This window comes from Callithrix jacchus, chromosome 6 (genome assembly GCF_049354715.1).
Source record: "Callithrix jacchus isolate 240 chromosome 6, calJac240_pri, whole genome shotgun sequence".
Lineage (NCBI taxonomy): Eukaryota > Metazoa > Chordata > Mammalia > Primates > Cebidae > Callithrix > Callithrix jacchus.
Window position 1 is genome coordinate 37,544,903 of NC_133507.1, and position 27,610 is coordinate 37,572,512.

At 51.9% G+C, this 27,610-nt stretch overlaps 2 protein-coding genes and 1 pseudogene across 5 annotated transcripts in view; 2 read left to right on the forward strand and 1 right to left on the reverse strand.

Annotated features, from left to right (window-relative positions):
- The first annotated feature begins 1,522 nt into the window (after positions 1–1,522).
- LOC128932350 (tubulin alpha-3 chain-like) lies at positions 1,523–9,661 on the forward strand. Its single transcript, XM_078327071.1, has 5 exons — positions 1,523–1,607; positions 3,546–3,768; positions 4,692–4,840; positions 5,448–6,128; positions 9,283–9,661. Exons 1-5 carry the CDS (start codon positions 1,605–1,607, stop codon positions 9,577–9,579), a joined length of 1,353 nt encoding a protein of 450 aa, XP_078183197.1. The 5' UTR covers positions 1,523–1,604; the 3' UTR covers positions 9,580–9,661.
- A 756-nt stretch (positions 9,662–10,417) lies between these two features.
- On the reverse strand, positions 10,418–18,414 carry LOC100403917 (mitotic-spindle organizing protein 2B). Of its 3 annotated transcripts, XM_035304208.3 has the most exons (4): positions 18,217–18,414; positions 17,902–18,050; positions 13,272–13,396; positions 10,418–10,664 (listed from the first exon to the last, which is right to left on the reverse strand). In XM_035304208.3, the coding sequence occupies exons 1-3, from the start codon at positions 18,384–18,386 to the stop codon at positions 13,299–13,301; spliced, it is 417 nt and encodes a 138-aa protein (XP_035160099.2). In that variant the 5' UTR covers positions 18,387–18,414; the 3' UTR covers positions 10,418–10,664; positions 13,272–13,298. The 3 variants fall into 3 exon arrangements, with proteins under 3 accessions (XP_035160099.2, XP_035160098.1, XP_078183198.1); XM_035304207.3 differs by lacking the exon at positions 13,272–13,396; XM_078327072.1 differs by lacking the exons at positions 10,418–10,664; positions 13,272–13,396 and adding an exon at positions 17,021–17,612.
- Positions 18,415–18,983: 569 nt separating this feature from the next.
- The window catches only part of LOC100388813 (sphingomyelin phosphodiesterase 4-like), a 29,277-nt pseudogene continuing 20,650 nt past the window's right edge, over positions 18,984–27,610 (forward strand). The window contains exons 1-8 of the transcript XR_013518837.1: positions 18,984–19,044; positions 22,806–22,889; positions 24,418–24,504; positions 25,699–25,862; positions 26,022–26,097; positions 26,475–26,585; positions 26,697–26,749; positions 26,873–27,023. The product of XR_013518837.1 is annotated as a sphingomyelin phosphodiesterase 4-like (transcript). The remainder of the gene's footprint in view (positions 19,045–22,805; positions 22,890–24,417; positions 24,505–25,698; positions 25,863–26,021; positions 26,098–26,474; positions 26,586–26,696; positions 26,750–26,872; positions 27,024–27,610) is intronic.

A 27,610-nucleotide genomic window follows, 5' to 3' on the forward strand; every position in this document is an offset into this window, starting at 1 on the left:
TTTTTGTGCTTTTAGTAGGGACAGGGTTTCACCATCTTGGCCAGGGTGGTCTCAAACTCCTGACCTTGTGATCTGCACCCCTTGGCCTCCTAGAGTGTTGGGATTACAGGTGTGAGCCACCACACTTGGCCCAATAAATAGCTTATGTGGTTTTAATATAAATTCCTCAGGCCAGGCCAGCTGAGATGGGAGTTCAAGACCAACTGGGCCACATAGCAAGACTCCCCCTCTGTTTTCAAAATTCTTAGTAAACAACTTAGGAACCACCCCTTCTTTTCCTTTAAAAGCCCACTTATAACTGCTGCTAATCAGAGTGTATATTAAGACAACTTGCATCTCCAGGATTGCATGTCTCAAACTTGGCCCAAATAAACTATACTTTTTGTTTTTCCAAGACAGAGTTTGGCTCTGTAGCCCAGGCTGGAATGCAGTGGCTCGATCTTAGCTCACTTAACCTCCGCCTCCTGGGTTCAAGCGATTCTTCTGTCTCAACCTCCTAAGTAGCTGGGATTACAGGCATGCACCACCATGCCTTGCTATTTTTTATTTCATTTTATTTTTTGTAGAGACGGGCAAGGTGGGTCTCACCACATTACCCAGGCTGGTCTCCAAGTCCAGACCTCTCCTCCTGCTGGGGCCTCCCAAAGCACTAAAATTACAGGTTTGAGCTGCTGTGCCTGGCCCAACCTCTCCACTTACATTAATTTTGCCTCACTTTTTCCTTTTCTTCTTTCTTTTTTGAGATGGAGTCTGGGTCTGTTGCCCAAGATGGAGTGTGCAGTGGTCCGATCTCGGCTCACGGCAACCTCTGCCTCCTGGGTTCAAGCGATTTTCCTACCTCAGCCTCCCGTGTAGCTGGGATTACAGGTGCCTACCACCATGCCCGACTAATTTTTTTTGTATTTTTAGTAGAAACAGGGTTTCATTATGTTGGCCAAGCTGGTCTTGAACTCCTAACCTCAGGTGATCTGCCCGCCTCGGCCTCCCAAAGTGCTGAGATTGCAGGTGTAAGCCATTGCGTCCGGCGCAATTTTTCCTTTTAAGTCACAAAATTGATCGAATCCTGCCACTTCCTGGGTGCTGGGGAGGAACCGGGGATGACTGCATTGCTGCTGTGACTTGGGTGGTTGGCTGGGAGGCCTCTCAGAGGCGTCCTTGTTTGCAAAGATCTGAATAGGCGCGGGGGAGGGAGGAGCAGGCCTGGGGCAATCATGGAGGGGCAGTGCCAGGCTAGGAGCTTATGTGCAAGGCTACATACCGTGACCCACAAAGGCAATGGAGTAGCTGATACAACCACTCTCCCCACCCCCACCTCCGTCAGAAGACACTGCACCCACGCAGCCTTTGATGACACCGCTGCCTTCCCGCCAATCCTGCATCCAATCAGAGAGCGTCCCCACTACACGTGTTGCATAATGGCCAATCACAACTGGGATCCGGCCCTCGGTCCGCCTCTTAGGAACTCCGAGCCAATGGTGGCCTAGCACCAGCAAGCCAATCCCGGGCAGCGCACGAGAGCAGGAGGTTGCAGTTTCGCTAGCGGCGGCAGCGGTTGAGGTCGGCTAGAGTTCGGGTAGTAGCATTGGGCTGCAGCGGAGTTCACCATGGTAAGGCCCGGGCCACTCCGTACCCACAGATGCCCAGGCAGACAAAGTTGGCCCCGACTAGACAGAGGGACAATGCTGCGGTCCTGGGGACGGAGAGGAGGCCGGAGAAGGATGCGGGGTCTAGGGCGGGACGCGAGGACACAGGATCATCCCCCCGGGGTTCGGGTCCCAGAGTAGGGACAGAGGCTTTCGTTTTAGACAAAGTGGCCAGCCTTGAGTAGGTGGACAGGGACCATTGGTGGTGTCCTGTCCTCCAGAGAGCAGATGGTGGCGTCACCTCCTGAAAACCGGAGGGCGCTGCCTGCGCTTTCCAGTCCAGAAGTCTTTGCTACCGGAAACGACTGAGTTTTACTGCTGGGGGTTGGGGCTGTGAACATTGGACAGATTAGGAATTAAAGGTCAGACATTGCTGAAACATTGTCACATTCACCTAAAGGCAACACGTTAAGGCTGGGCATGGTGGCTCACACCTGGATTCCTAGCCCTTGGGCAGGTGGAAGCAGGCAGATCACCTGATGTCAGGAGTTCAAGACCAGCTTGGACAGCATGGAGAAACATGGTCTCTACAAAAAAAATACAAAAATTACCTGGGCGTGGTGACGCGGGCCTGTGGTTTCAGCTACTCGGGAGGCTGCGGTGGGAGGATCAGTTGAGCCAGGGACTTTGAGGCTGCAGTGAGTCGTGATGGCACAACTGCACTCCAGCCTGGGCCACAGAGAGAGATTCTGCCTCCAAATCAATTTAAAAATCAACCCATTAACATAAAGAACAGATTCCCAAGTCTGAATAGCCATGCTTTGTCAGTTATCCTTTTTTTTTTTTTTTTTTTTGAGACGGCTCAGCACAATGGTCTGTTGCCCAGGCTGGAGCACAGTTGCAGGATGACGGTTCCCTGTAGCCTTGAACCCCTGGGTTCCAGCAGTCCTCCTGCCTCAGCCTCCCAAGTAGCTGGTACTACAGGTGTGTGCCACCATACCTGGATAATCTTTAAATTTTTCATAGGGACAAGGGTCTCACCACGTTACCCAGGCTGGTCTCAAACTGGTCCCAACAAATCCTCTCGCCTCAGCCTTCCAAAGTGCTGGGATTGCAGGAATGAGCCACCACACCTGGCTTGGCAGGGCTTAAAGTAACCACCAAAGGAGAGTGCAGTGTCCCAGTACTGATGACATCTGGGAGCCATTACACTCCTAGGCTTCAAGGGGTGGAGAAAAGGTGTGGTTACAAGAAATGGAGAAGGTAGCTTTATGATGAGGCCCACCTGCCACAGGTGTGGCCTTGATGGAGGGATTCACAGCAGCTGGGCAGGAAGGGGCCAAGGAGGAAGTACCCTGATGCCACTCTTCTCCCAGTCTCATGCTGCTGCCTGCCATTGACCAAACCAGCAAGAACTCGGGGTGAAGATGGCCTCTGATGCTGTCCTCATGGGTCAGCCTCTTCAGGAGCACAGAGCTGGTGGTGAATGATGGAGGGTAGATCTGGCGGGCAGAGAGAGGACACACACTGAGCAATGGGGCTTGAACCATGGTGGCCTGGGACCGACTTTGTATTTCCTTACCCAACCCAACTACCTTATCCTTTGGTCAGGACGTAATAAGAAAACCACTATATATTCTTCAGAGAATTACTGAGACTGGCTATAATGTGGAGTTGATTATTGCTATTACATGGCTTCTAAGTTTTAAAATAACTTAATTTTTCTGTAGTGGCAAACAGGTTCTAGGGCTACCTCTAGAACTTAGTAGCTAGGATGGTTTAGAGCAAGTTAGTTTTCACAGGGATAACGGGGTCAGTCGCCTAACCCTTCTAGGAAATAGCCATTGTGAAAGTGCCAGACACTGAAACACTATACAATTATTAAATTAGAATATTTTGCATGCCATATAGTTTCAAGTTGCCTCGAAATGAATGCGCTCACATTTATGTTCCGGTTCACAGCGCGAGTGTATCTCTATCCACGTGGGGCAGGCAGGTGTCCAGATCGGCAATGCCTGCTGGGAACTGTACTGCCTTGAACATGGAATTCAGCCCGATGGTCAGATGCCAAGTGATAAAACCATCGGTGGCGGGGACGACTCCTTCAACACGTTCTTCAGTGAGACTGGGGCTGGCAAGCACGTGCCCAGAGCAGTGTTTGTGGACCTGGAGCCCACTGTGGTCGGTAGGTGCCCTGGCACTGGATGGCAGCTTTCCTGGGAGAGTGGGAGAGCACTGGTAAAGCCCCATGTGATCTCCTTTGAATCCCCCTGCAGAAAGGATGGAATAGACAAGCATACGCCTATGGCGGTGTTAGGGGATAAACTGAAAGATTTGTGATGAAAGTATCTGTGAGACTAGGCTCCTAATTTAGGAACACCTGACATACAGGGAAAAGCTGCTTTGCCAGCAGTAAGGTAGGCTGTGGAGAGGTTCCCTCGTGGCTGCCTCAGCCCTGCTTAGGTGGCCCTGCCTGCAGGGTGTGGCGGCACTAGTTTCCTCCCGAATGCTATGCACTCTCTTATGCTGGTGCATGAGAGTCTTGACTGCATCTTAGGCATAGAAGGTAAGTACAGAACAGTCATTTACTTCCTTCAGATTAGAAGCCTGAGGTAGTTGCCAAGGAGCACTACAGAGCACCTTTCAGTGCCCCCCCACCACCACCACAGGAGATGACAGTGTCACCTGAAAGCCTGTGACACCCTGGCCAACAGGGTACCCTGACGGAACTGCCTGCAGAAGTCACACTGACCTGGTGACTGCCCAGTTTGTAAGAGTTTTTAACTTAACAGCCTTTGATGTAGCTACATGTAGGACAGAATTAGGTACCTGTAGAATTACCTGTGTAGGGTGGGAAAGCTTATTTCCTTTCACTGGGAACTGGTCGTGCTATTCTTTATACTGCAGGCTGAGTTTAACTTCTAGAGTCATAAATTGCACTTGCAATCTGGTTATCACACAGACATTTTCTACCAGCCACTGCCACTGTTGACCTACGACATGTAGGTCACGTACTTTGAACAGCATGTACTTTGTAGAAGTGAACAGTCCTGGAATGTGTCCATCTTGGTGAGTACAGGCTTTAAAGAGTCACAGTTTCTTTTGTAGATGAAGTGCGCACAGGGACCTACAGGCAGCTCTTCCACCCGGAGCAGCTGATGACCGGGAAGGAAGATGCAGCCAATAATTACGCCAGAGGCCATTACACCATCGGCAAGGAGATTGTCGACCTGGTCCTGGACCGGATCCGCAAACTGGTAAGAAGAGAAGGCTTCAGGTGGGCGTTGTCTTGCATGGGAGGGTAGGCCTTAGAATGTGAAGTGGTGGTCATTTGATCAAAACTTAGACTTGCATCACTGTGGGTGCAGTGGCTCTCTCATGCAATCCCAGCACTTGGGGAGGCTGAGGCAGGTGGATCACCTGAGATCAGGAGTACAAGACCAGCCTGGCTAATATAGTGTAACCCTGTCTACCCTAAAACTACAAAAATTAGCCAGGGGTGGTGGTGCACACCTGTACTTCCAGCTACTTGAAAGGGTGAGGCAGGAGAATTGCTTGAACCCAGGACGTGGAGGTTGTAGTGAGCCAAGATTGCACCACTGCACTCCAGCCTGGGTGACAAAGTGAGACTGTCTCAAACAATCAAAAACTTAGACCAGCATCTTGAGTCCTACCGAGTCTGTAATGGTGATTTGTTTGTAGACCTTTATCTGCTTTTCTTTACTTCCGAGTGTTATGCGTGTTCATTATGGATTATTTGAATCCATATCAGCTCTTCAGAGGCAAAGAGAAGAGGCCCTGGCTTGGTGGAGGTTGGGGCATGTCTTCCACGGGCATTGACTCACGTTGTGTGGTTTCCTTCAGGCGGATCTGTGCACAGGACTGCAGGGCTTCCTCATCTTCCACAGCTTTGGGGGCGGCACTGGATCTGGGTTCGCATCTCTGCTCATGGAGCGGCTCTCAGTGGATTACGGCAAGAAGTCCAAGCTAGAGTTTGCCATTTACCCAGCCCCCCACATCTCCACAGCCGTGGTGGAGCCCTACAACTCCATCCTGACCACCCACACGACCCTGGAACATTCTGACTGTGCCTTCATGGTCGACAATGAAGCCATCTATGACATATGTCGGCGCAACCTGGACATCGAGCGTCCCACATACACCAGCCTCAATCGTCTGATTGGGCAGATTGTGTCCTCTATCACGGCCTCCCTGCGGTTCGATGGGGCCCTGAATGTGGACTTGACAGAATTCCAGACCAACCTAGTGCCTTACCCTCGCATCCATTTCCCCCTGGCCACCTATGCCCCGGTCATCTCAGCCGAGAAGGCCTACCACGAGCAGCTGTCTGTGGCCGAGATCACCAATGCTTGCTTCGAGCCAGCCAATCAGATGGTCAAGTGTGACCCTCGCCATGGCAAATACATGGCCTGCTGCATGTTGTACAGGGGGGACGTGGTCCCAAAAGATGTCAATGCAGCCATCGCCACCATCAAGACCAAGCGCACCATCCAGTTTGTGGATTGGTGCCCGACTGGATTTAAGGTATGACTGGGTAATGTAGAGTCCTTTCAGCAAGCAGCAGATGCACAGAATAACGCTGCCCTTTCAGGTCCGCATCCTTTGGGGAGACCATACCCACTTCATGGGCTAGGCACACGGGCATAAATTAGTAAACCAGAGTAATCATTGATTCAGTGATGTCTTTTTTTTGAGACAGAATCTCGCTCTGTTGCCTGGGCTGGAGTGCAGTGGTGTGATATTGGCTCACTGCAACCTCCACCTCCTGGGTTCAAGCAATTTTTCTGCCTCACTGTGTCAAGTAGCTGGGATTACAGGCATGCGCCACCATGCCTGGATAATTTTTGTATTTTTGGTAGAGACGGGGTTTTGCCTGTTGGCCAGGCTGGTCTTGGAACTCCTGACATTAGGTGATCGACCCACCTCAGCCTCCCAGAGTGCTGGGATTGCAGGCATGAGTCACAGCACCTGGCCCATTGATGGTTTTTGAACTCTCTGAGTCATCACAGTATACATCCTGTGGCGAGCTTTATTTATTTATTTTTTGAGACAGGGTCTCACTTTGTCCCCCAGGTTGGAATACTGTAGTGTGATCTTGGCTCACTGCAACCTCTGCCTCCCAGTCTCAAGCAATTCTCTCACCTCAGCTTCTCAAGTAGCTGGGACCACAGACATGCACACCATGCCTGGCTAACTTTTGTATTTTTAGTAGGGATGGGGTTTTGCCATGTTGGCCAGGCTGGTCTCAAACTCATGGCTTCAAGTGATCCGCCCACCCTGGCCTTCCAAAGTGCTGGGATGATAGACACAAGCCACCACACTTGGCCATGTTTATTTATCGCTTTGAGACAGAATCTCACTCTCACTCAGACTGGAGTGCAGTGTCATGATCACAGCTTGCCATACCCTCATCCTCCCGGGCTCAGGTGATCTTGCCACCTCAGTCTCCGAAGTACCTTGGGACCACATGTGTACACCACCACACCCAGCTAATTTTTGTATTTTTTGTGGAGACAGGGCTCACTTTGTTGCCCAGCTGGCCTCAAACTCCTGGGCTCCAGCCATCCACCCACCTCAGCCTCCCAAGGTGCTAGGATTACAGGCATGAGACAGCTTATTTTTTTTTTATAAGATATTTTCCGAAGGATTTTTGTGCCCCTTTCTTGGGTGGTAGAATTCATGTGGAAAAGGTAGGTTGAGCTTAGTAGGAATTTTATGGGCATTTTGGGGAATCACGTGGATGGTGTATGTATTTTATTTTAACTTGAGCATTACTATAAACTGCTTCACTAAGTCCTTCACTCCACTGTCTTATGGAGTGTTTGATTTAGAAAGAATGAATGAATTATTGATTTAAAGAAAGAATGAATCTTTGTGATGAAAACAGCAACAGGCACAGTAGTTCACACATGTAATTCCTGCTCTTTGGGAGGCCAAGGCAGATTGCTTGAACTCGGGAGTTTGAGACCAGCCTGAGCAATGGGATGAGACACTGTCTCTACCAAAAATACAAAAAATAAGCCAGGTGTGGTGGTGTGCTCCAGTGGTCCTCGCTACTCAGGAGGCTGAGGGGCAGAGGTTGCCGTGAACTGAGATCCCCCCAATGTCTGTGTGACAGAGCAAGACCCTGTCTGAAAAAAAACACCCAGCAACATCTTTCTTTCCTGAAAAGCATAGTAATTTTGGCCTGGGTTTGCCTCAGATACAAAATCTGTCCCCACCTTCCAGTGACACAAAAGAAATTTTGCTGTCCCCTTTCAGGTTTTCCAATAGTTGGTCACAAAATCTGGTCACATTTCTGTTGGGCATGTGCGTCCTTGTGCTATGCTTTCCCTGCCGCCTCTAGCTTAGACCCCCACTGCCTCTGGGGAGACCACTGTACTTGGCTGTGACTGGGATTTCCTACTCTGGGCCTCTCTTCCTCTCTTTCAGGGGTTAGCACTAGCTGCTTAATTTTGTTAAGTAAGGTTTTATCTGAACGCAGCCACCACACTCCTTCATTTGCGGACTGATTTTGCTATCCAATAGCAGAGTGGGATAGGTGTGACAGAAGTCATGCGGCCTGTAAGGCCTAGAATTTGTAATATGATCTTCTCTTTTTTTTTTGAGACAGATTCTCACGCTGTTACCTAGGTCGGAGTGCAGTGGCATGAGCTCTTCTTACTACAACCTCCGCCTCTTGGGTACCAGCGATTCTCCTGCCTCGGCCTCTTGAGTAGCTGGGATTACAGGTGCCTGCCACCATGCCTGGCTAATTTTTGTATTTTCAGTAGAGACAGGGTTTTGCCATGTTGGCCAGGCTGGTCTTGAACTCCTGGCCTCAGATGATCCACCTGCCTCAGCCTCCCAGAGTGCTAGATTACAGGTAAGAGCCATCACGCCCAGCCAATATTTGTATTTTTGGTAGAGATGAGGTTTTGCCATGTTGGCCAGGCTGGTCTCAAACTCCTGGCCTCAAGTGATCTCATCTCGGTCTCCTAAAGTGCTGGGGTTACAGGCTTGAGCCACCACACCTGGCCTGATCTTGTCATTGACAGAACAAGTTTGTTGACCCCTGCTCTAGTTGACCCTGTGCACTGCTGCCAGGACTTCAGGTCATCTTATTCCCAAGTTCTGAAACTTGGAATGCTTCCCCTTTGGACCCCACCTTGGAATGTCACCCCCTACTTAAGCAGGCACATGGACCGTTTCCTGCTACTGTGGTAGCAGCATTCATATGACTGTTGACCTATGATCTGCTGCCTTTGCATAGCAACAGTGGCTTGTTTGGTGGGTATGATATTCCCCATGGTACCTTGGGGAAGAGTTTGTACTCTGAATCTCTCTGGGTGGAAAAAGTTTAGCTACAGAATTTCATTGTAATCTACAAAGAAGACAAGCAGCATACATTTTCAGAGGGAAGACTTCTCACCTTGGCACCTATCACATGTCACAGTTGCTAGGACACAGCCTTTAGGTAGACTGGGATCCTGCCAAGGTAGCTACCTCCAAGGTTCCTTTCTCTCTATTTGTCTGGAACTATCACCCTGCCTGGCAGAGAAGGGCTTAGTGACATTGGTGAGGCGAGCTGAGCATTCTCCTGGTCACCTACAGGGTGTCTTCTGTTTGAGGAAAAATAGCTACCATTTCTAGGTTTAATATAAGCTTCACGGACTGCTTTCTTCCCCTTCTCTGGCAGGTTGGCATTAACTACCAGCCCCCCACGGTGGTCCCTGGGGGAGACCTGGCCAAGGTACAGCGGGCTGTGTGCATGCTGAGCAACACCACGGCCATCGCGGAGGCCTGGGCCCGCCTGGACCATAAGTTTGATCTCATGTATGCCAAGCGGGCCTTCGTGCACTGGTACGTGGGGGAAGGCATGGAGGAGGGGGAGTTCTCCGAGGCCCGCGAGGACCTGGCAGCTCTGGAGAAGGATTATGAAGAGGTGGGCGTGGATTCTGTGGAGGCTGAGGCTGAAGAAGTCGAAGAATACTGAGGGGAGGGTGTGGTGGGTTCTCCCCTGCCACCCCCAGGATGGCTGCTTTCGAATTGTTTGCAAATAAAGGTTCTATATAAAACCAAGACCTCTGTGTGTTGTGCTGCTTACTGCTGCCTACAGGAGCGGGTGGGACCCTAGAGCCTGCGTGGGGAGTGGTGGGGTGCCAGCCTGCCCTGGTGTGGGGCTGGGTGCAACAGGACTGTACATACTTAAGGAGCTGCCACAGAAGTAACTTAACCCAGGGAAACCAGTGTTTCTTCAAAGCCAAGTTTTCAATGTGTAGTTTTCCTAAATTCTAGGAGAGCAGGGTTTTCAACTGACTGCAGTTTTTTGGGCTTCTTTACAGGTCATGCTGGCTAAAAAGAGACAAGAAGTGTTTGAGGTCTGTGGATGGGGCTTGTCCATAAAATCCCTAAAGCTGTGGATCAAATGTGTAAGGTCAGGACATTTTAGAAGGGGGGAGTGTCAACTGAGTTCTGCAAAGCATTTGCAGAAGGTCACAATACACCCATGGTGACCCTAGTGCTCCACGATAACCTGGAAGGCAGCGCTCGCCCTCCATGTGCACACACACAGCCTCCCTGCCCTCAGCACTCAATCCTCTTGGTAGAAAACCTCCCACGTTTCATTTCAAGTGGTTTGTTGACATCTATTTGTAGAAGATCTGGTAATCCAGACACCTTTTCTCAAAATCCAATTCAGGTCCAGGAAGTTCATGGTGAAGGGACCAGGTTAGTTCACCTGTGGCACAACCAGGACAGGCACAGAAACCTTATTCTAAGTCTGTGCCTTAATACTGCCAAAAAACAGTACAGAATGTCTGACCTGGACCCTCTGAATCTCAGAAAGGTTTATTATCAACTGAAGTAGATAACATGTAGCCTTTGCTGGGGACAAAGTCTTGTGGTAAGTCTCTGCCCCATCCTAGGTGTTGCCACGCGTAGGGCTCTTCCCAGGCCCACCCCCCTTGGGCAGCCTGGTAGCGCTGGGCTGGCGCGGCATCCTCTGGCTGGATCCTTCGCGGCTGCTGTGTTCTGCCAGGGCCAGTGCTCCTGTGAGGGCAGTGCTGCCTTTGTTTCTCCCTGAGGAGACACAAAGCACAATAATTAGAAATGGGTGAGCCCGGTAACTGCAGCACCTGCTGTACCTGTGCTCCTTAAACAACGTTTGCGTTTATACATTTCTGTCAAAGCTACTTCAGCTAGAGGCCCTGCATCAGCCCCAAGTCCTGAGGCTCAGAACTGATAAAGGCAGGCCGTGTCCCATAAGCCCTTGGCAGTGTACAGGGCATCCTTTTGGATGTGTCCCAGAAGAGAATCCATGCAAGGAGCAAACTGCCAAGGGAACGTTTTGAAAGGACATGCCACAGGTCCATCTAGGGAAGGTAAGTGCATCCAGTCCACACCTGGCCTGGGCAGCAAACCTGGTCTGCCCTGATGGTGCCGGAAGCAGCAGCAGGGACCGGCTGCCTCATCCTCCAGGTGTGTTCACACTGGACCATACATCTGAGCTGCCCTAGGCAGTGACAGGCAGAAAGTATTCCAGTCACCAAGTCCTAGAATCAGGTTGCTGATTTTCATTTTGTAAGCTCTTACATTGTTTTCTTCCTACCCAAGTGTTCTGCAAATAGTGGTCAAGCCTCTTGCTCTCGGGTTTAGCTGCCAGATTCCATGACTGGGTTACTGCCACAGTCTGAGTGCTTTGAGACTTTCCTTCTGACCACCAGTCTCACTCGGATGAAGACCACTGGTTCAGTTTCTTTGATTTGTAATTTGCTTACTTTACGCTTTTTCGTGAAGATAGCCCAGAAAGATCTGCAACCACACTTGGGCCAGAGCTTTATTTTAATGGGATGGACTTCCCTGGGCTCACGGTGTTGATGGCATCAGCAAGACTGACTGAGAGGACCTTCTAGGGACAAACGTGCCTGGGTATTAGGCTTGCCCGTGGGGTCACAGCCTCCCATGTGGAGTGCCTTGGCCAGGGTTCTCCCCTGCTCCGGCCTGGCAGAGTCTGCCCTGTGGGCTCTAACCAGGGCATGTGTCCCCTGCCCGACTCACAGTGTTGGGTCACCCATTTCATCCCCCCAGCTTTTCCTGTTTTCTGACCGAGTGCTTCGACCACGCTGACCTCATCAGCTACATGTTCCCCTTGCAGGCTCAAACCCTGGCTGGGGTTTGTTCTTCCCAGACACTGATAAACACGTTTAGGTTGTTGTTTGAAACACTGAAAGATCTGACATGTTGCTAAGCATGTGGAAACTGGCCCCACCGGGGCCAAACTCCTAACTCCACACTGCAGCTGTGCCTAGGCAGAACCTCTTTCCTGGCTGTGCCTCATGAGGCCACACTGCAGCCCCCTCCATATGTAAGTTCCCTAACAAAATCTTTGGACTAATCACGCTGGCATTAGCTAGCTCAATCCTGGGAAGGTTTGGGGCAGTCCGTTGTGAGAACTCCCCTGCCACCAGTTTTAGGGTGACTCCAGACAAAGGTCCAGCTATCAGAACACCTAACCTCAATCCTGGTCCTTCCCTGGCCTCTTATCAAATGCAAACAGCCTGCAATGGGAAACTGCGTTCTTGGAGAAAAGATGCAACCGGGTGTCTAGGGATCCCTTAGGTCATTTCTGTTTCACCATTTGTCACTTTGAACAAGTGAAGACTCCTGTGTCTGAGACGCGGTGGACCCTGGCTCTTCCCGAGGCACCTCCAGCTCCCTTTCCATGCTAATACCACGAAGTCTCCCCATGCCCTGCAGGGATAGGGCAGCCCTCCTTATGAGTTTTGGAGTTCTTCCTCAGAGAATGAGAGCTGTGCTCATTCCTGCCTGGTGGGTGGTGAGGGTTACAGCAGTGTCACACTTGGAACTCTGTCAGCTTGGCACACTTGACTCAACAAAGATGGAGTCAGGGCTGCCCTGAGCCAAGGAGGGGCACAGCCAGGAACATGTGTTGGGTGATGTTTGGCCACCTCAGCCCAGCAGTGACTTGTGAAAAAGGCACAAAGCAGAGAACATTCGGTCACCACGTGTCTCCTTCGGTACAAACTGATTATTCTAGTCCCCACTGATTGGTTGGGGTGAGGATTCTGTCTTCTATGAGCAAACGGGCCCTGCCACCCTGCAGCAGCTCCCATACTGGGCCAGCATCCTCCTCTGAGCCCATAGTCCCTCTGTGGGCCAGACCAGACAGAGTCAGATCTTCTGTACCCATGTCCTAACCTCGGTGCTCAGGAGCCCATGCGCTCTCAGGGTAACTAAGGCCCTGCTCCCCACAGCACACAACACAGCAGGCCCCAGACCTGGGCCTGACTCAGAGCCAGCTTCCCTTCAGTCTGCACCATCTGAGCTTCCTCTCCTCCCCTCAGTACTGACCCAGTCCCTTCTGGAAACAAGGACGAGAGGGAAGTAGAAAAGAACAAATAATCATATGATTTGTGTGTGTGTGTGTGTTGGGGGGAGGGTGTTTAGAGACTGACTCTTGCTCTATCACCTGGGCTAAAGTGCTGTGATGCAATCACAGTTCGTTGCTGTCTCAAACTCATGGCCTCAAGGGATCCTTCTGCCTCAGCCTCCGGAGTAGCTGGGACTACAAGCACGGGGCCACAATTGGCTAATAATGCTTATCTTTCAATCTGACAGGGTTGACAAGCCCTGGAAATATGAAACCAACGTAACTTTAAGCCATACCTGATGGTAAGAAAATCCTGGAAATCTTCACGAATCACGTGCTCTCAGGGTGAGTGGGGAGTCCTGTTCAGGCCTCTTTACTTTATGAAGGAAAAGAAGGGCCAAAAGAGAATGGCCTGCCGCGCCTTGCAGTGGGAAAACCAGCTTTGCTTAGCCCTGCTCCCTTAGGAGGGGCTGAGTCAGATGGGCTAGGCAGTGGGGTTGAACCAAGTGCGGCTAGAGGTTGGCGTGCGAGGGTCGGGTGACTGATGCCCCTGGGCCTGGTCCCTGCTGGGCCTTCCTAAGTGCCAAAAGTAGTCAACGACCATTGAATATTAAAAACAGCCTGACTCAGCAGGGGACAGTGGCTCATGCCTGTAATTCCAATACTTTGGGAGACCAAGGTGGAAGGATCTTTTGAGGTCAGGAGCTCGAGAGCAGCTTGGACAACATAGTGAGACCTCCATCTCTACAAAAAATTTAAAAATTAGCCAGGTGTGGTAGTGTGCACCCGTAGTTCCAGCTACTCAAGAGGAGGTGGGAGGATCGCCAGAGCCCAAGGGGTTGAGGCTGCAGTGAGCTACTCGTGTGCCACTGGACTCAAGCCTGGGTGACAGAGACTCTGTTTCCAAAAATAATGATAATAATAATAAGCTTAAGTACTTTAATCTAAAATATCCAATGTATTATTTCAGTATGTAATCAGTACATAAGTTATTCATAAGATGTTGCATTCACCTTTTTTTTTTTGGTTTGTCTATTTGTTTGTACAGATGGGGTCTTCCTATGTTGCCCAGCCTTGTCTCAAATGATCCTCCTGCCTCAGCCTCCCAAAGTGCTAGGATTACAGGTATGAGCCACGATGCCCAACCTCATTCACACTGGGGTTGTTTTGAGACAGAGTCTCACTCTGTCACTCAGGCTGGAGTGCAGTGGTGCAGTCACAGCTCACTGCAATTTCGACCTCCCAGTCTCAAGCAATCCTCCCACCTCAGCCTCCCAAGTAGATGGAACTACAGATGTGTGCCACCATGCCCTGCTAATTTTTGTATTTTTTGTAGAGACTGGGTCTCACTGTGTTGCCCTGGCTAGTCTTGAACTGCTGTACTCAACAGATCCACCAGCCTTGGCCTCCCAAAGTGTAGTGGTTTTGTTGCACTCCCTTCTGTACCAGTCTTTTGATATCTGCTGTGCATAACACACGCAGTGCAATGACCATGCCAGCCATGGTTCCTGTATCAGGCAGCACAGCTCAGGTAGGACTCACGGCTTCCACACTCCAAATATCAACTGATATACTCTGGACAACGCTTCAAATGTATAGATTCCCTAAACTTAAACAAAATGCTGGACTCAATTTATTTTTCCCTCAGTGACTCCAGACCCTCCCCACGACAAGCACTGCCCCTCTGTGCTTCTGGTTTTCTGTTTCCCTTTCCCTGTGGGTATGAGTGAGCTTGGTGGTGGTGGTCCCTGCAGGCCATCTGGACGGCCAGTGGACACGCATCCAGAGGACCTGGGGTACCTGCTGCAGCTCACAGAGGCAGGCTCCCATGGGCCTGGCCCACAGCCTGGAGAACTCCACACGCGAGTCCTGAGGGAAATCTATGGCCTCCATGCCCCCTAGCCACATCACTCCCACAAACCCCCTTATGTCCTCTGTCCCAGATTCTGCCATTACCGGGGCAGCTGGAGCTCTATGTGGTCAGATGCTATAAGATGCGGACCTCAGAGCTCTCACAATTCCATCTGTGGCCTCTGCCTCTCACTCAGCAGCACACTCCTTGTCTGCCCCATTCCCCTCCACCTCCTCCTCAGGTTCTCCTGCATCCCCATGGGGCCTCTGTGCCCTCATGTCCTGGCCTTCTGCTGCCCAGCCTACAGGGCCGGGCCTGGGCTATGCTTCCAGGACAGAGCCTTGAGAAACAAATGACCCGGAGGAGCCCAGCACTCTAGGCCACACCTGTCCCTGTGCTAGGGGCTTCCTCCCACTTCTCTCGGAGCCCCCGTTTGCTCACAGGGCACCCCCTGATCTCCTGGCCCCTCTCTTCCTGCATCCCAGTGCCACAACCCCCACATACATCTTGATTGTGCCCCTCCACCACCTTCCTTCCACCCCGGGGCCTGCCTGGATAGCACTCTGCCTCACCAGCCCCTCCCACCACCCAGCTCACACGTGTGGGGCCCTGTAGGCCCCTCCTGCCATGCACCGTGTAACCTGTGCTGCTCTCTGGGCTCAGAAGCCTCCTCCCATCTCCATTGCTGGCGGTTTTTCTTTTTCTTTTTTTTTGAGACAGGGTCTTGCTCTGTTACCCAGGCTGGAGTGCAGTCACCTAATCTCGGCTCACTGCAGCAATCCCCTTAGGCCCAGGCGATCTTCCCACCTTAGCCTCCCAAGTAGCTGGGAATATAGACAGACACCACCACGCCTGCCTGGCGAGTTTTTGTGTTTTTTGTAGAGAAGGGTCTTGCTATGTTGTCCAGGTTGGTCCTGAACTTCTGAGCTCAAGGGATCCACCTGCCCTGACTTTCCAAAGTGCTGGTGTGAGCCAACACACCGGCCTTGCTAATGATTTTCCTCACTGCCTCTCACTGGACTGAGTGTGACCATCTCACTTCCCTGCCACGCCCTCTGCACTGAGAGCTGGGCCTGGCACCCAGAGCCCCTGAGTGAGCAGCAACATCCCCTGGAGTGACAAGGCCTCTGTTCCCGGTTTCTCCCTCCTGCTGGAAACTTGTCCCTCAATTGCTCATCTCAGCCTACAGTCCGTGCACTCCTACTCCAGCTTGTCTGTCAGCCCCTCCCCATCCTCCCTTGGGCCTGAGCTCAGGGTGGCAGGGATGTGGGCGCTGTAGGGAGGCGCATGCAGGAGGTACGATCAGAGACCCCTGGGCTCTCATAGGCCCCTAGCTATGGGCCCCCTAGCCTCATCACATCTAGTGACGCCTGGGAAGTGGCCCCAACTCAGGAGTGAGATGGGCAAGGGGGCTGCGTGCTGGAGTGTGGCCATGGGACCAGCACATGACATCCATGTGGTGCTGCCCAGGGGACTGGGGGAAGGTAGGAGCCTCTGTTTCAGCTCCCAGACTTCCTGTCCGGGTAGGGGACAGATTCCAAGAGGCCGAGGTGTTTGTCACACCTTGGGCAGTGCTCTCCAGCACAGCACACCACCCCTCGACTGGCTGGCCTCTCCTGGAGTGGGGCTCTTTACAGTGCGGGTGTTGCTCCCATCCCCGATGCCAGCCCGACTGTGGGGTCTAGAGATTGCCAAACCACGTCACTAATAAACCGAACCCGAAACTGTGCCCTGTTGCTTAGCGGCAGGGCAGCGGTGGCCTGCCTGGTCCTGCCCTTGCGGCTCAAAGCTGCCTCTTGGCCCCAGGCAGTTTCCATGGAAACAAGGGAGAGCACCAACCACCCCCCCTGAAATAAGCCAACAAACGCAACCTGCAAAAGGAGAGAACAGGCAGCAAGAGAGGCGGAGGGAACCTGGGGGGCCTGGAGAGAGAGGCGAGTGTGTGGCAGCCAGGCTGTGGAGCAGAACCGGAGAGGCTGCAGGCTGCAGGCCAGAGGAAAAGGAGGGCCTCCCAGGGGGGCTACTGTTCCTGGCAGAGAGAAAGGAGGCCTCTGGAGGTCAGAGAGAGACACAAAGAGAGCAGACAGAGCATGGGTCAGTGAGAAAGCCAGCACGCAGGTGCCCGGGGCCTCTCGGGGCAGGAGGCCTGGGAGCCCATACCCTGGGGCACACCCCCATGAAGGCAGCCTGCTCTCTACCCCTTCTCAGGATGCCTGTGCGATGTCCTCATGCTTCCAGGCAGGGAGCCAGCTCTGGGCCTCCTTCCATTGGCCTGGGAGGTTCTGCTGAATTTCAGAGAGCTGTCAGAAACAGGAGCAACATGCAAGGGGATGAGCAGGGGCTGAGGCTCCACCACGACACTTTCAGCCCCAGCATCTACTCAGCCCAGTCACCACGCTGGAGAGGGAGGAGGCTCTGTAGGCCTCTGCACCCTGGGAGTTCTGTGTCTGACTCCCTTCCTGCAATCCTCAGAGAAAAGCTGGCCAGGCTGTCCAAGTCCCTGCACAAGAACTGGGCCCAAGAAGGGTACAGGCAGGAGGTGGCAGGAAGACCTCTGCCTGCCCTGCTCCTTGGGTACTTCCCTGGAGGCTTTAATGCGACAGGACAGAAACTGAGAGTGTCTATTAAAAAATATATTTAGAGATAGGATCTCACCCTGTCACCCAGACTGGTCTCAAACTCACGACTTCTAATGATCCTCTCCCCGTTGTGGCTGTGATTGTAGGCGGGAGCCACAGTGCCCAGCCCCAAACTGTCTTGATTCCCGACTTTGTGGGATGAAGGCCTGAGAGAAGAGGTGGGGAGGGAGCTGAGAGGAGCCCTAGCCCGCCTGGACCAGCCTGGGGCATGTACTCTGTGTCCACCTGACCTGGACGTGCCTGCTAAGGCTAGCAGCGAGGCCCGGGAGCAGAGCCCACGGATGGGCCCTGCAGGTGCTAGACCAAGACCCCACAAACAGGCCTGGCCACTCAGGGCCACACCGCTTGCTGCTGTGCCGTGCCTGCCCCCTCCCCGCCTGCCGCCACCACCACCGCCACCGCCACCGGGGAAGGGACAGCAGGTCCGGCTCTAACCTCGGGTCTCGGGCACGCTCGACGTGGGCAGAGACAAGGCCGAAGGGTCCTGGGGCTCGCTCGCCAGCCTCTGCCCGGCACACATGGACTTGAGCATCTGAAAGACGGCGAGGGGGGCCACGTTCAGCTTCAGTAGGTCCACCAGGATCCTGGCGGGGACAAACGCAGGGCCGGTGAGCCCCCCCGCCCGGGGCGGCCACCTCCCTGAAGAAACGACAAGGACTGGGGGTTCCTCCAGACCAGCGGGCTCGGCGGATCTCCAGAGCAGAGGTCGGGGTGATGGGCGAGCGTGCGACCCCCACCCGCCCCACTCACCTGAACACATCGGGGTCGATGGCGCCGCCCGCTGCCTGCGCCAGTTCGTAAAGCTCCATCTCCTCGGCGCTCAGCACCTTCTTCCGCCGCAGCGCCAGCTTCTGCCGGGCCACCTCCAGCCCCGGGGACGCAGCCGACCCCGGCCCTGGCCCTGCGCCTTGCGCCGCCATCCGCACCGCCAGCGTGAAGGTGCGCCCCGCCTCGCCGCGCCCGCGTCGCGTCCCCTAGAGGAGGCGCCCGCCACCCTCTCCCTGTAGCGCTAGCGCCGGGCCTCCGCGGCCGTCATTCGAGCACAACAGTTATTGGGCGCCTACGGTGTGCTGGGCGGCGTGCTAGGTGTCGGGGGTGGCCTGATGGACCGCAGGGGCCCAGGGCTTGGCGGTCAGGGCCTCCCTGATAGACTACATTGGTCGTGCTCACTTAGGTGGCATACACTGGGCGCTCAGTAAATGCCTGGTACAAGAAAGCCTGCAATTTTCTGGTCCGCGCAGGTGCCGCGCTAGGGAGCGCTCCTCGGGTGGGGCCCTATTCAACCACTCTGCTTATGCGCATGCGCTCTCCTTGCTGTGCCTGAGCCTAACCGTCAGAGGCCGGAGGCCGCCACTACGCAGGCGCATTACCTCCACTTCCCCACACCTCCTCCCTCCCTGCTTCCCCTCACGCCCGGCCGGCCTTCACTTTGCGCAGGCGCCTTTTGAGGTAGCTACCCAAAGTGGTAGAGACGCTTTTCCCGCCTGGCCGCGGGGCGTGGCTCCTGTGCGCAGCTTGATGACGACATTGCGGCGCCGTGGCGGAATGGCGGCTTCCGGCTCTAACGCGGTCAATGCTGTGGGTACCACAGGTGGTGAGTGGCGCGGGAGGCGCGCTTGAAACGGTCCCGCGCCCCGGCGGCTTCCCCGAGTCCCTGGGGAGGCCGTCTCCGTTCCTCCGCGAGCCCCAGGACTCGGGCCGGCCCCGGCTTCTCTACCCAGGCCGGGCGGGCTGGGGAGGCGAGGGCCCCGGCTGAGTCTTCCTGCTACCCTCCTGGGCCATGTCTTTGTGCTACCTTCCAGCGCGACTTGTACACTCTGTCTCGGTAGGGTACGAGACACTGCTCGTTGAAGGTTAACGTTCATTAAAGGAATTGAGGGAAGGAGAGTTTTGTGTTGAAGTTGAGCCTTGGTCTCAACAGGCGGTGTGGGAGGAAGAGCCGGATGTGGGTCTCTGCTCGACCCTTACTGTGTCCTCGACATCTCCAAGCCTGGGTTTCCTCAGCTGTAATAGGGACCCGATGCCCAATTGGCAGGAGAGTTGGGCACAACAAGTGGGGTCATGCTGCTGAGGGAGGTCTTGGCAACGACAGAATTGGCTTGGATCGATTGGCGTTGCCTAAGAGCTGTCACACTCAGGAAAAAAAAAAAAAAAGAAAGAAACCAAACGGGGTCCGAAGCAGCTCTTGGAGAAAATAGGTGTTGAAGAGGCCAGATGAAGCGGACGCTAAGTGCAGGGCACTCAAAGACCTTGATGGGCGAGGGGGACTATGGCAGAATCAGAACCAGAGCGTGCGAGACACCTCTTGGAATTCCCGGGTTTGAATTTCCTCTCTTGGAAATGTCCTGGAAGTTCCTCTGGGCCTCACTCTTTCCGTTGCTGCCCATGAAAGCTTCTGAGCAGAGATGCTTTCACGTCATCACCTCTAAAACTCTGTGTTTATCCAACAGTCCAGTTTTATGCTGCTCTGATCATTTTGGATGTTTTCTTGACCAAGTGTCTTAGGACTGAGGCTTTAAAATTTTCTTTAACACTGAAATGGATAGCTAGGTTAAGAATTGAAAAAGCCTATACTTTGGAAGGCCTAGGTGGCGGATCACTTGAGGCCAGGAATTTGAGACCAACCTGGCCACCACAGGGAAACCTGCCTCTACTAAAAATAGGAAAATTAGCCTGCCATGGTGGCAGGCACCTGTAGTCCTAGGTACTCAGGAGCCTGAGCCACGAGAATTGTTTGAACTTTGGAGGTGGAGGTTGCAATGAGATGAAGGAGTGAGACTCTGTCTCAAAAAATAAATAAGTAAAAAACTTGGGAGATGTTCCTATTGCCAAGTGGCAGAGATTCCTGTTTCCTCTCACACTACAACTGCCTACACAGCCTTCTTAAACCCAGCCTCTCCCCCTCCACAGACTGCCAGGTGCCACCCCAGTGCCTTTACTTGTGCAGTAGGCAGAGCTGGGCCAGGAAAACTGTACGTAGCTCACCACTGGGACTTGGCAGACTTCCTCTGCGAAGTCTAGGTCTGAGCATTTTTCATTTTTGATCTGGGTGGACGGAGAGATAGGAATCTGGAAAGCTAATCCTAGTTTTTTGTTTTGTTTTGTTTTGTTTTCATTTTTTTGAGACAGAGTTTCCCTCTGTCACCCCGGCTAAAGTGCAGTGGTGGGATCTTGGCTCACTGCAACCTCCATCTCCTGGGCTCAAGCATTTCTTGTGCCTCAGCCTCCCAAGTCACTGGGACTACAGGCACCTGCCACCACACCTGGATAATTTTTGTATTTTTAGTAGAGATGGGGATTTGCCATGTTAGCCAGGCTGGTCTTGAACTCCTGGCCTCAAGTGATCCACCTGCTACAGCCTCCTAAAGTGCTGGGTTTACAGGCGTGAGCCACCGCCACTGGCCTTTGATTGTAGTTTTCTGATGACTCATTCAAAGGCTCCCTTGGCAGAGCTTGCTCTTCTCCTCCATTCATTGCATAGTGCAAAGGTAATATGCAGGGATTTTGCCCTGTCCCAGAGAGTTTCGCGAGGCCGTCTTTGTATTGGAATCTTGGTTCTGCCACTTACTAGCTGGGTGGGAGTAAGTGACTTTTCCCATTTCTGCCTCTCTTTCCTCATCTTTACAGACATGCACTCATTGTACATCTGTACCCATAGTGTTGTTGTGAAGATGGTTTTTCTATTTTTATATGACAAACTTAGCAGCTTAAACCAACACTCGTTTATTATCTCATAGTTACGTATGCATAAGTCCAGGCAGGCTCAGCTGTGTATCACAAGACTGAATTCAAGGTGTTGGCAGCTTTGCTGTTATCTGGAGCAAAGAAGCTGCTTCCAGGTTTATTTAGGTTGAGGGCAGAATCCAGTTCCTTGGAGTTGTAGAACTGAGGTCTCGGTTTTCTTGCTGGCTGTCGGCTGGGGGCTACTCTCTAACTTAAGATCCACTAACTAGGACTCTAATTGTATCTGCAGAATGCTGTCATAGCAGTACCTAGATGAGTATTTGATTGAACAGCCAGGGGTCAGGAATCTTGGGGCTATCTTTAGAGTTCTGCCTACCACTGAGGATTAAATGAGGAGATATACAGAGAGCCTTTAGAGCGAGTCCTGGTGTGTAACAAATGCTGTACAAGCATTGCCAAGGATTTAGCACCACAAACTTGGCTCTGAAGTTGGCCACTGTGGGCTGCATGAGAACAGTGTTTCGTTTTTTTTTAAGAGTAGCCCCGGGAAGAACCTGGGGCTGCAAGTGCGTTCGAAGTATCCATGATCAATTTTTTTTTTTCTTTTTTAAATGGAGTCTTCCTTCAGTCACCCAGGCTGGAGTGTAGTAATGCGATCTTGGCTCACTGCAACCACTGTCTCTTGGGTTCAAGCGATTCTCCTGTCTCAGCCTCCCAAATAGCTGGGATTATAGGTACCCACCATTGTGCCTGGCTAATTTTTGTATGTTAGTAGAGACGGGGTTTTACCATGTTGACCAGGCTGGTCTTGAACTCCTGACCTCTGGTGATCCGCCTGCCTGGGCCTCCTAAAGTGCTAGGATTACAGGCATGAGTCACTGTGCCTGGCCAAGAATAGTGTTCTATAAAACATCGGAATTGCTGGCTGGGTGTGGTGGCTCACACTTGTAATCCCTGCACTTTGGGAGGCTGAGGCGTGTAGATGGCCTGAGTCCGAGAGTTCAAGAGCAGTCTGAGCAACATGATGAAACCCCATCTTTACAGAAAATACAAAAAGTATCTGGGCCTGGTGGTGTGTGCCTATAGTCCTAGCTACTTGGGAGGCTGATGCAGGAAGGTCACTTGAGCTCAGGAGATTGAGGTTGCAGTGGGCTATGATCACACCACTGCACTCCAGCCTGAGCAACAAAGCAAGACCCTGTCTCAAATAAATAAGTAAGAAAGACATGAGAATTGGTAATGTAATGTGTGTCGTGTTACACAGATGTTCTCGTGGGCATTGTGAAACTATGTAATATTTTGTTAGGGCCAGGTGCAGTGGCTCACACCTGTAACCTCAACATTTAGGAGGTCAACACAGGAGGATCCGTGGAGGCTAGGACTTGAAACTAGCCTGGACAACATAGCCAGACCCTGTCTCGACAAAAAACAAAAAAGAAAATTAACCAGGCGTGGTGGTGCGTACCTGTAGTCCCAGCTACTCAGGAGGCTGAGGTGGGAGGATTGCTTGAACTCAGGAGTTTGAGATTGCAGTAAGCTGTGATTGTGCTGCTGCATTGTGCTTGGGCAACAAAATGAGACCGTCTGTAAAAAAATAAAATGGAAAGATTCTTCTGTGTTGCAGATGTTAAGATTTCATCTTTGTTTTTCCACAGTGGTTTGCTAAGAAGGCCATTTTCGACTCTCCACTGGAGGCTGCTATGGCATTCCCTCACCTGCAGCAGCCCAGCTTTCTACTGGTAAATATCAGCCACCTGCACGAGTGTCAGTGTGGCCATAGTTCTGTAGCTGTGGGACTTGAGTGTTCTTCCCACTGATTTGAAGAGCTCTGTAGTGGTTGTTTTTCAGGGGCATGTGGTGTCAACAATGCCAGACAACTTAAGCTTGACTATGCCTCCTTAATACTAAAGAACTTGGAGTTATTCAGTCTCAAGACAAGTTTATTCAAATGCTATTTTCTCAACTTCCCAAGGGTATGAGGAGGAAGAGGAGCAAGTGAGAAGGATGTATATCAGACTGTTCATCACCTGTACATTCTTGAATAGATATGAAGCATTCTAATGATCATAACTGTCATCAGTGAAAAGTGGAGACAGTTGTGCTGGGGGCTGCTAGGTTTGCACTTTAAGTATTAAACATGATGCTGAGAACTGGGTCCAATGGCTTATGCCTGGAGTTTCAGCTACTGAGGAGACTGAGGCCGGAGGATTACTTGAGCCCAGGAGTTTGAGACCAGTCTGGGCAACATAGTAAAGACTCAAAAGGAAGAAAAAATGATACTGAAAACTTATTGAGAAGTTTGAAGTTAGGTATGAGGTAAGTATTGGTGATGGAAGTTCCTAATTTTAGTTCTTAGGAGGTGTTTTTGTGAACATTTATGTGGAAGGACATTCTTCCTTAGTGCACCCCACTGAAGCCAACAGGCCTGGCCAGACAGCGTAAGCCTCCATCTCTGTCTCAAGCCCTGTGAAATCCACCCTCATATGGAGGTAGACAAGGCCTTAGATATCCTTTGGCAAAGCTATCTACATTGAAATTCTAGCAGTTTCTCCTGATCTTAATCCATTTGTACAGACGCCCCTTTTCTCCTTGTCATCAGGGTGCTTTCCTCACATCCCGTGACTGTGGGTAGATCTCATTAGTCCTTGTCCTGAGTCTTTTCTGGCCCCTCCATTGCCTTTGTGATTAGTGTCTACTTGGCTAAAGCTATTATTTGCCTGCCCCGTGTTTAAGGTCAGTCGTTTAGTAGGTTCACTGTTTACTGAATAAAGCACAGCTTGTTTAAGAGCTTCTGCCATAGCCCTGATGTTGTTGGGCATTCTTACTGATGGTCACAACAGTGTAATCACTGTGGTCCATCAGGCGGGAAATTTTTATTTGATGCATACAGACACAGCGGTACTCTGTGGTCTGTGACAGTTGCCCGTACACAGTTGAGATCCTCTTCTGGTTTTGGGGCTGACCCTGGGGCCAATCCCTACTTAAGGGTCGGTGTAAGTCAGTCCTGTTCTGATGACGTGCAGCACTCTGAGGGGGTACTGGGAAACAAGCCTGAGAGTTCCTGGTCCAGAGAGCACAGAACCACAGCTTTTCCTAGTAGCATTCTTTGGGCCACTGACACACGTGAGGGGCTGGGGAGTGAGGCCAGTGGTTATGTGCCTGACTCATAACCTGTTGCTTGGATTTCTGTTTGACTCAATACAGGGTAACACTAAAAGCTGCATAGTGAATGCCTTCATGATTTTTTTGCTTTGTTCTGTCTTCTAGGCTAGCCTGAAAGCTGATTCTATAAATAAGCCCTTTCCACAGCAGTGCCAAGACTTGGTTAAAGTCATTGAGGATTTTCCAGCAAAGGTATAGCTTTGCTAATGTCTCTTTTTGCAGCATGTCTTATACATTCCTTGAAGAACTTTACTGTAATTCCTATTTCTCCACCCCTCCCAACCCCCCCAACCCCTGCCACCCGGCCCTGATCGCTGCCTGGCACAGAGGCATTATTGTGACCATTATGTTTATGGACACATTTAAACATCTGAACTTGTAGATCAGGGGTTCTCAACCGCAGGTGCTCTGTCCCTCGGGGGACATTTGGCAATGTCAGAGACATTTTTGGTTGTCATATCTGGGGGTGGATGGGGAGTGTATGCTACTGGCATCTGGGAAGTAGAGGTCAGGAATGCTGGAAACATCCTGCAGAGCACAGGACAGCTCCCTACAACAAAGTAACCAGCCCAAAATGGCAATAGCACCAAGGCTGAGATTGCTAAAAATATGTATTTAAATCACTTCTGGAATTGTCAAGCCCAGGTAGTGGGCCTAGACAAGGAGTTAATAGCAAATGGCAACAGGTCGGCTACGTTTCAGGGTCTTCACGCTGGGAAGGATGTTGCTTTTCTTTGATGGAACATCGTTCAAGTCAGAAGTTTCCAACATTGTTTTAAAGAATCTTTTGGTGTGGTGGCTCATGCCTGTAATCCCAACTCTTTGGGACGCCAAGGTGGGAGGATCACTTAAGCCCAGGAGCTCGAGACCACTCTAGGCAACATACTGAGACCCTGTCTGTACAAGAAATTTAAAAATTAGCTGAGCATGGTGGTGTGAGACTATTGTCTCAGGTACTCGGAAGGCTGAGGTGGGAGCATTGCTTGAGCCCAGGAGGTCAAGGCTGAAGTGAGCCCTGATTGCACCACTGCACTCCAGCCAGGGCAACAGAGTGAGACCCTGTTGCAAAAAAACATGCTTTTTTTTTTTTTTACATTTTTTACTTTCTTCATTGTTTATGTTGATTTTTTTGTTTGTTTGTTTTTTTAATTTAGTCTTCTAACACACACAAAAGATGTATTTTGATTGGAGGCCGACATATGCCATGCATCCCACTGGAAGAACCCAAAGCTGCTCTTCTTGTTGGCACCATGGCACCAGGGTTCCTTTGGGTACAGGGCTGATCCCCTGAGTCTAAGCCAGGGAGTGGCCTCCTCAGAGGGAGCTGGGTAGCAGGTGGTACATGATTGGAGCTGGAGCAGGAATGGGCACTGGTCCTGCCCACAGCTTTTCCGCACACTGTTTCAGGAGCTGCACACCATCTTCCCATGGCTGGTAGAGAACATTTTTGGCAGCTTAGATGGTGTCCTCATTGGCTTGAACCTCCGCTGCTTACAGGGGCATGTGAGTCCTGTGGAGTACAGCATCGCGATGGAATTTCTTGACCCTGGGTAGGTAGGTTTGTCGCCTGAGAGAGGCTGGGTGCTTCCTCATGGCGATTCCACTTTTAAGTCACTCTCTCAATTTCTTAACGTTAAGAAACAATCAAAGCAAGATAATTTGCAGTTCATTTGCCCTGTTTTTGTTTGTTTGTTCAATTTCATCTTCAGTGGCCCAATGATGAAGTCGGTTTATAAGCTTCAAGCTGAAGACTATAAGTTTGACTTTCCAGTCTCCTACCTGCCTGTAAGTAGAACACAGAGGCGAGAGTGGTGCTCAGGGCAGTGGGCCTTGCACAGCCCTGCAGTGATGGGTACTCTCCTCCAGTCCTCTGAGGGCAAATTCAGGAATGAGTTGCTCCGGGATGAGACACAAAGGAGATGGGTATTGCATGGCCACTACCTTTGTCGTCTGAAGCTTTTTATGAGATGGTAGGAGAAGTTTTAAGCAAAGACTCTTGTTTAGGCACTTCTCAGTGGCAGGGCACTATCCCCACAGGTGGGTTCTGTATGCAGGTCTCTTCTCCAGCAGCCTTCCCGAAGGGCTGCTGTGCATGTGGGGCACCACATATCAGGCATTATGCAACAGCGCCTGCCCACAAGCCCCACTGCCTCTCTCTGCAGGGTCCTGTGAAGGCATCCATCCAGGAGTGTGTCCTCCCTGACAGTCCTCTGTACCACAACAAAGTCCAGTTCACCCCTGCTGGGGGCCTTGGCCTGAAAACCTTGCCCTGAGTATCCTTTGGTGGCCCTGAGGTAGGGAGACTGTGGGTGGCCCCAGCACTCGACGCTGGGGGTGGGGATGGCTCAGCAACCCTGCATGTTTGCCCCTGACGCTGCCATCAGATCCGTTCGAGTATTACATATTCTTCTTTGCCTTGAGCCTCATCACTCAGAAGGTAGGGAAGGGATGTCTCTTCCTGGGAGGGGTGGGGCCACGGCCCTGGACTTCCTGCACTTGCCAGTGCTCGGCCGCCAGGCAGTGTCCAGAGCCTTTGCTAACAACTAGCTTGGTTTTCCAGCCACTACCTGTGTCCCTCCACGTCCGTACTTTAGACTGTGCCTATTTCATCCTGGTGGACAGGTACCTGTCATGGTTCCTGCCCACCGAAGGCAGTGTCCCCCACCACTCTCCTCCAGCCCAGGGGGTGCCAGCCCCTCACCACCTCCCAGGTAAGGCTGCCCTTTGTTAAGACCTGGCCCTTCCATAAGGGAGTGGCCCAGTCAGTTGCACTGTTCACAGGGACAGTGGTGCTATCCTTTGTCCAGGGTGCCCCAATTTTTCTTATGCCTCATTTCCCATTCCTAGCTGTCTTAGCACAGACTGGAGGGTGGGATGTGGAGGATGATCTGTCCTTTAGTTTTAGGTGTCTGTGGCCATCACTGAAGCTGTCAGGTCTCTGGAGGCCTCCATGGCCTGCATGGGAATAGGCTGTGCTCTGCATCGAGCAGCACTCCCCTCAGGCGGTGGCTGAGGCAACGAGCAGGGTGGAAGTGTTGTCCTATGAGCCAAAAAAATGGAATTCTCTGTCGGACCCAGGAGCAGGTTTTGAGGGGGAGGCCCTGGGCCAAAGAGCCTGTTGTGCCATCCCAAACAGGCTGAGTCTGATTCCGGATTGCACAGGTGGGGAGTATGAACCAGGGGCTTTCATGCCTGGCTGTGCTGGGGCCTCGTTGGGCCCTAACCCAGGCCCTCTTGGCTGACTTCCCAGGAGACCCTCTTGTCCCAGCAGCAGCTGCCTGTGCTCCTCTGACCCTCC

What these genes read in the sequence shown, in the direction of transcription:
- LOC128932350 (XM_078327071.1), top strand. An exon ending in CCTGGAGCCCACTGTGGTCG is followed by an intron (nt 3,769 to 4,691) that starts GTAGGTGCCCTG and finishes TTTCTTTTGTAG; the next exon opens with ATGAAGTGCGCACAGGGACC. An exon ending in GGTGCCCGACTGGATTTAAG is followed by an intron (nt 6,129 to 9,282) that starts GTATGACTGGGT and finishes CTTCTCTGGCAG; the next exon opens with GTTGGCATTAACTACCAGCC.
- LOC100403917 (XM_035304207.3), bottom strand. Translation starts at nt 18,386, where the DNA reads ATGGCGGCGCAAGGCGCAGGGCCAGGGCCGGGGTCGGCTGCGTCCCCG. An exon ending in ATCGACCCCGATGTGTTCAG is followed by an intron (nt 18,051 to 18,216) that starts GTGAGTGGGGCG and finishes TGTCCCCGCCAG; the next exon opens with GATCCTGGTGGACCTACTGA. An exon ending in GAGCGTGCCCGAGACCCGAG is followed by an intron (nt 10,665 to 17,901) that starts GTTAGAGCCGGA and finishes GTGTCTCCTCAG; the next exon opens with GGAGAAACAAAGGCAGCACT.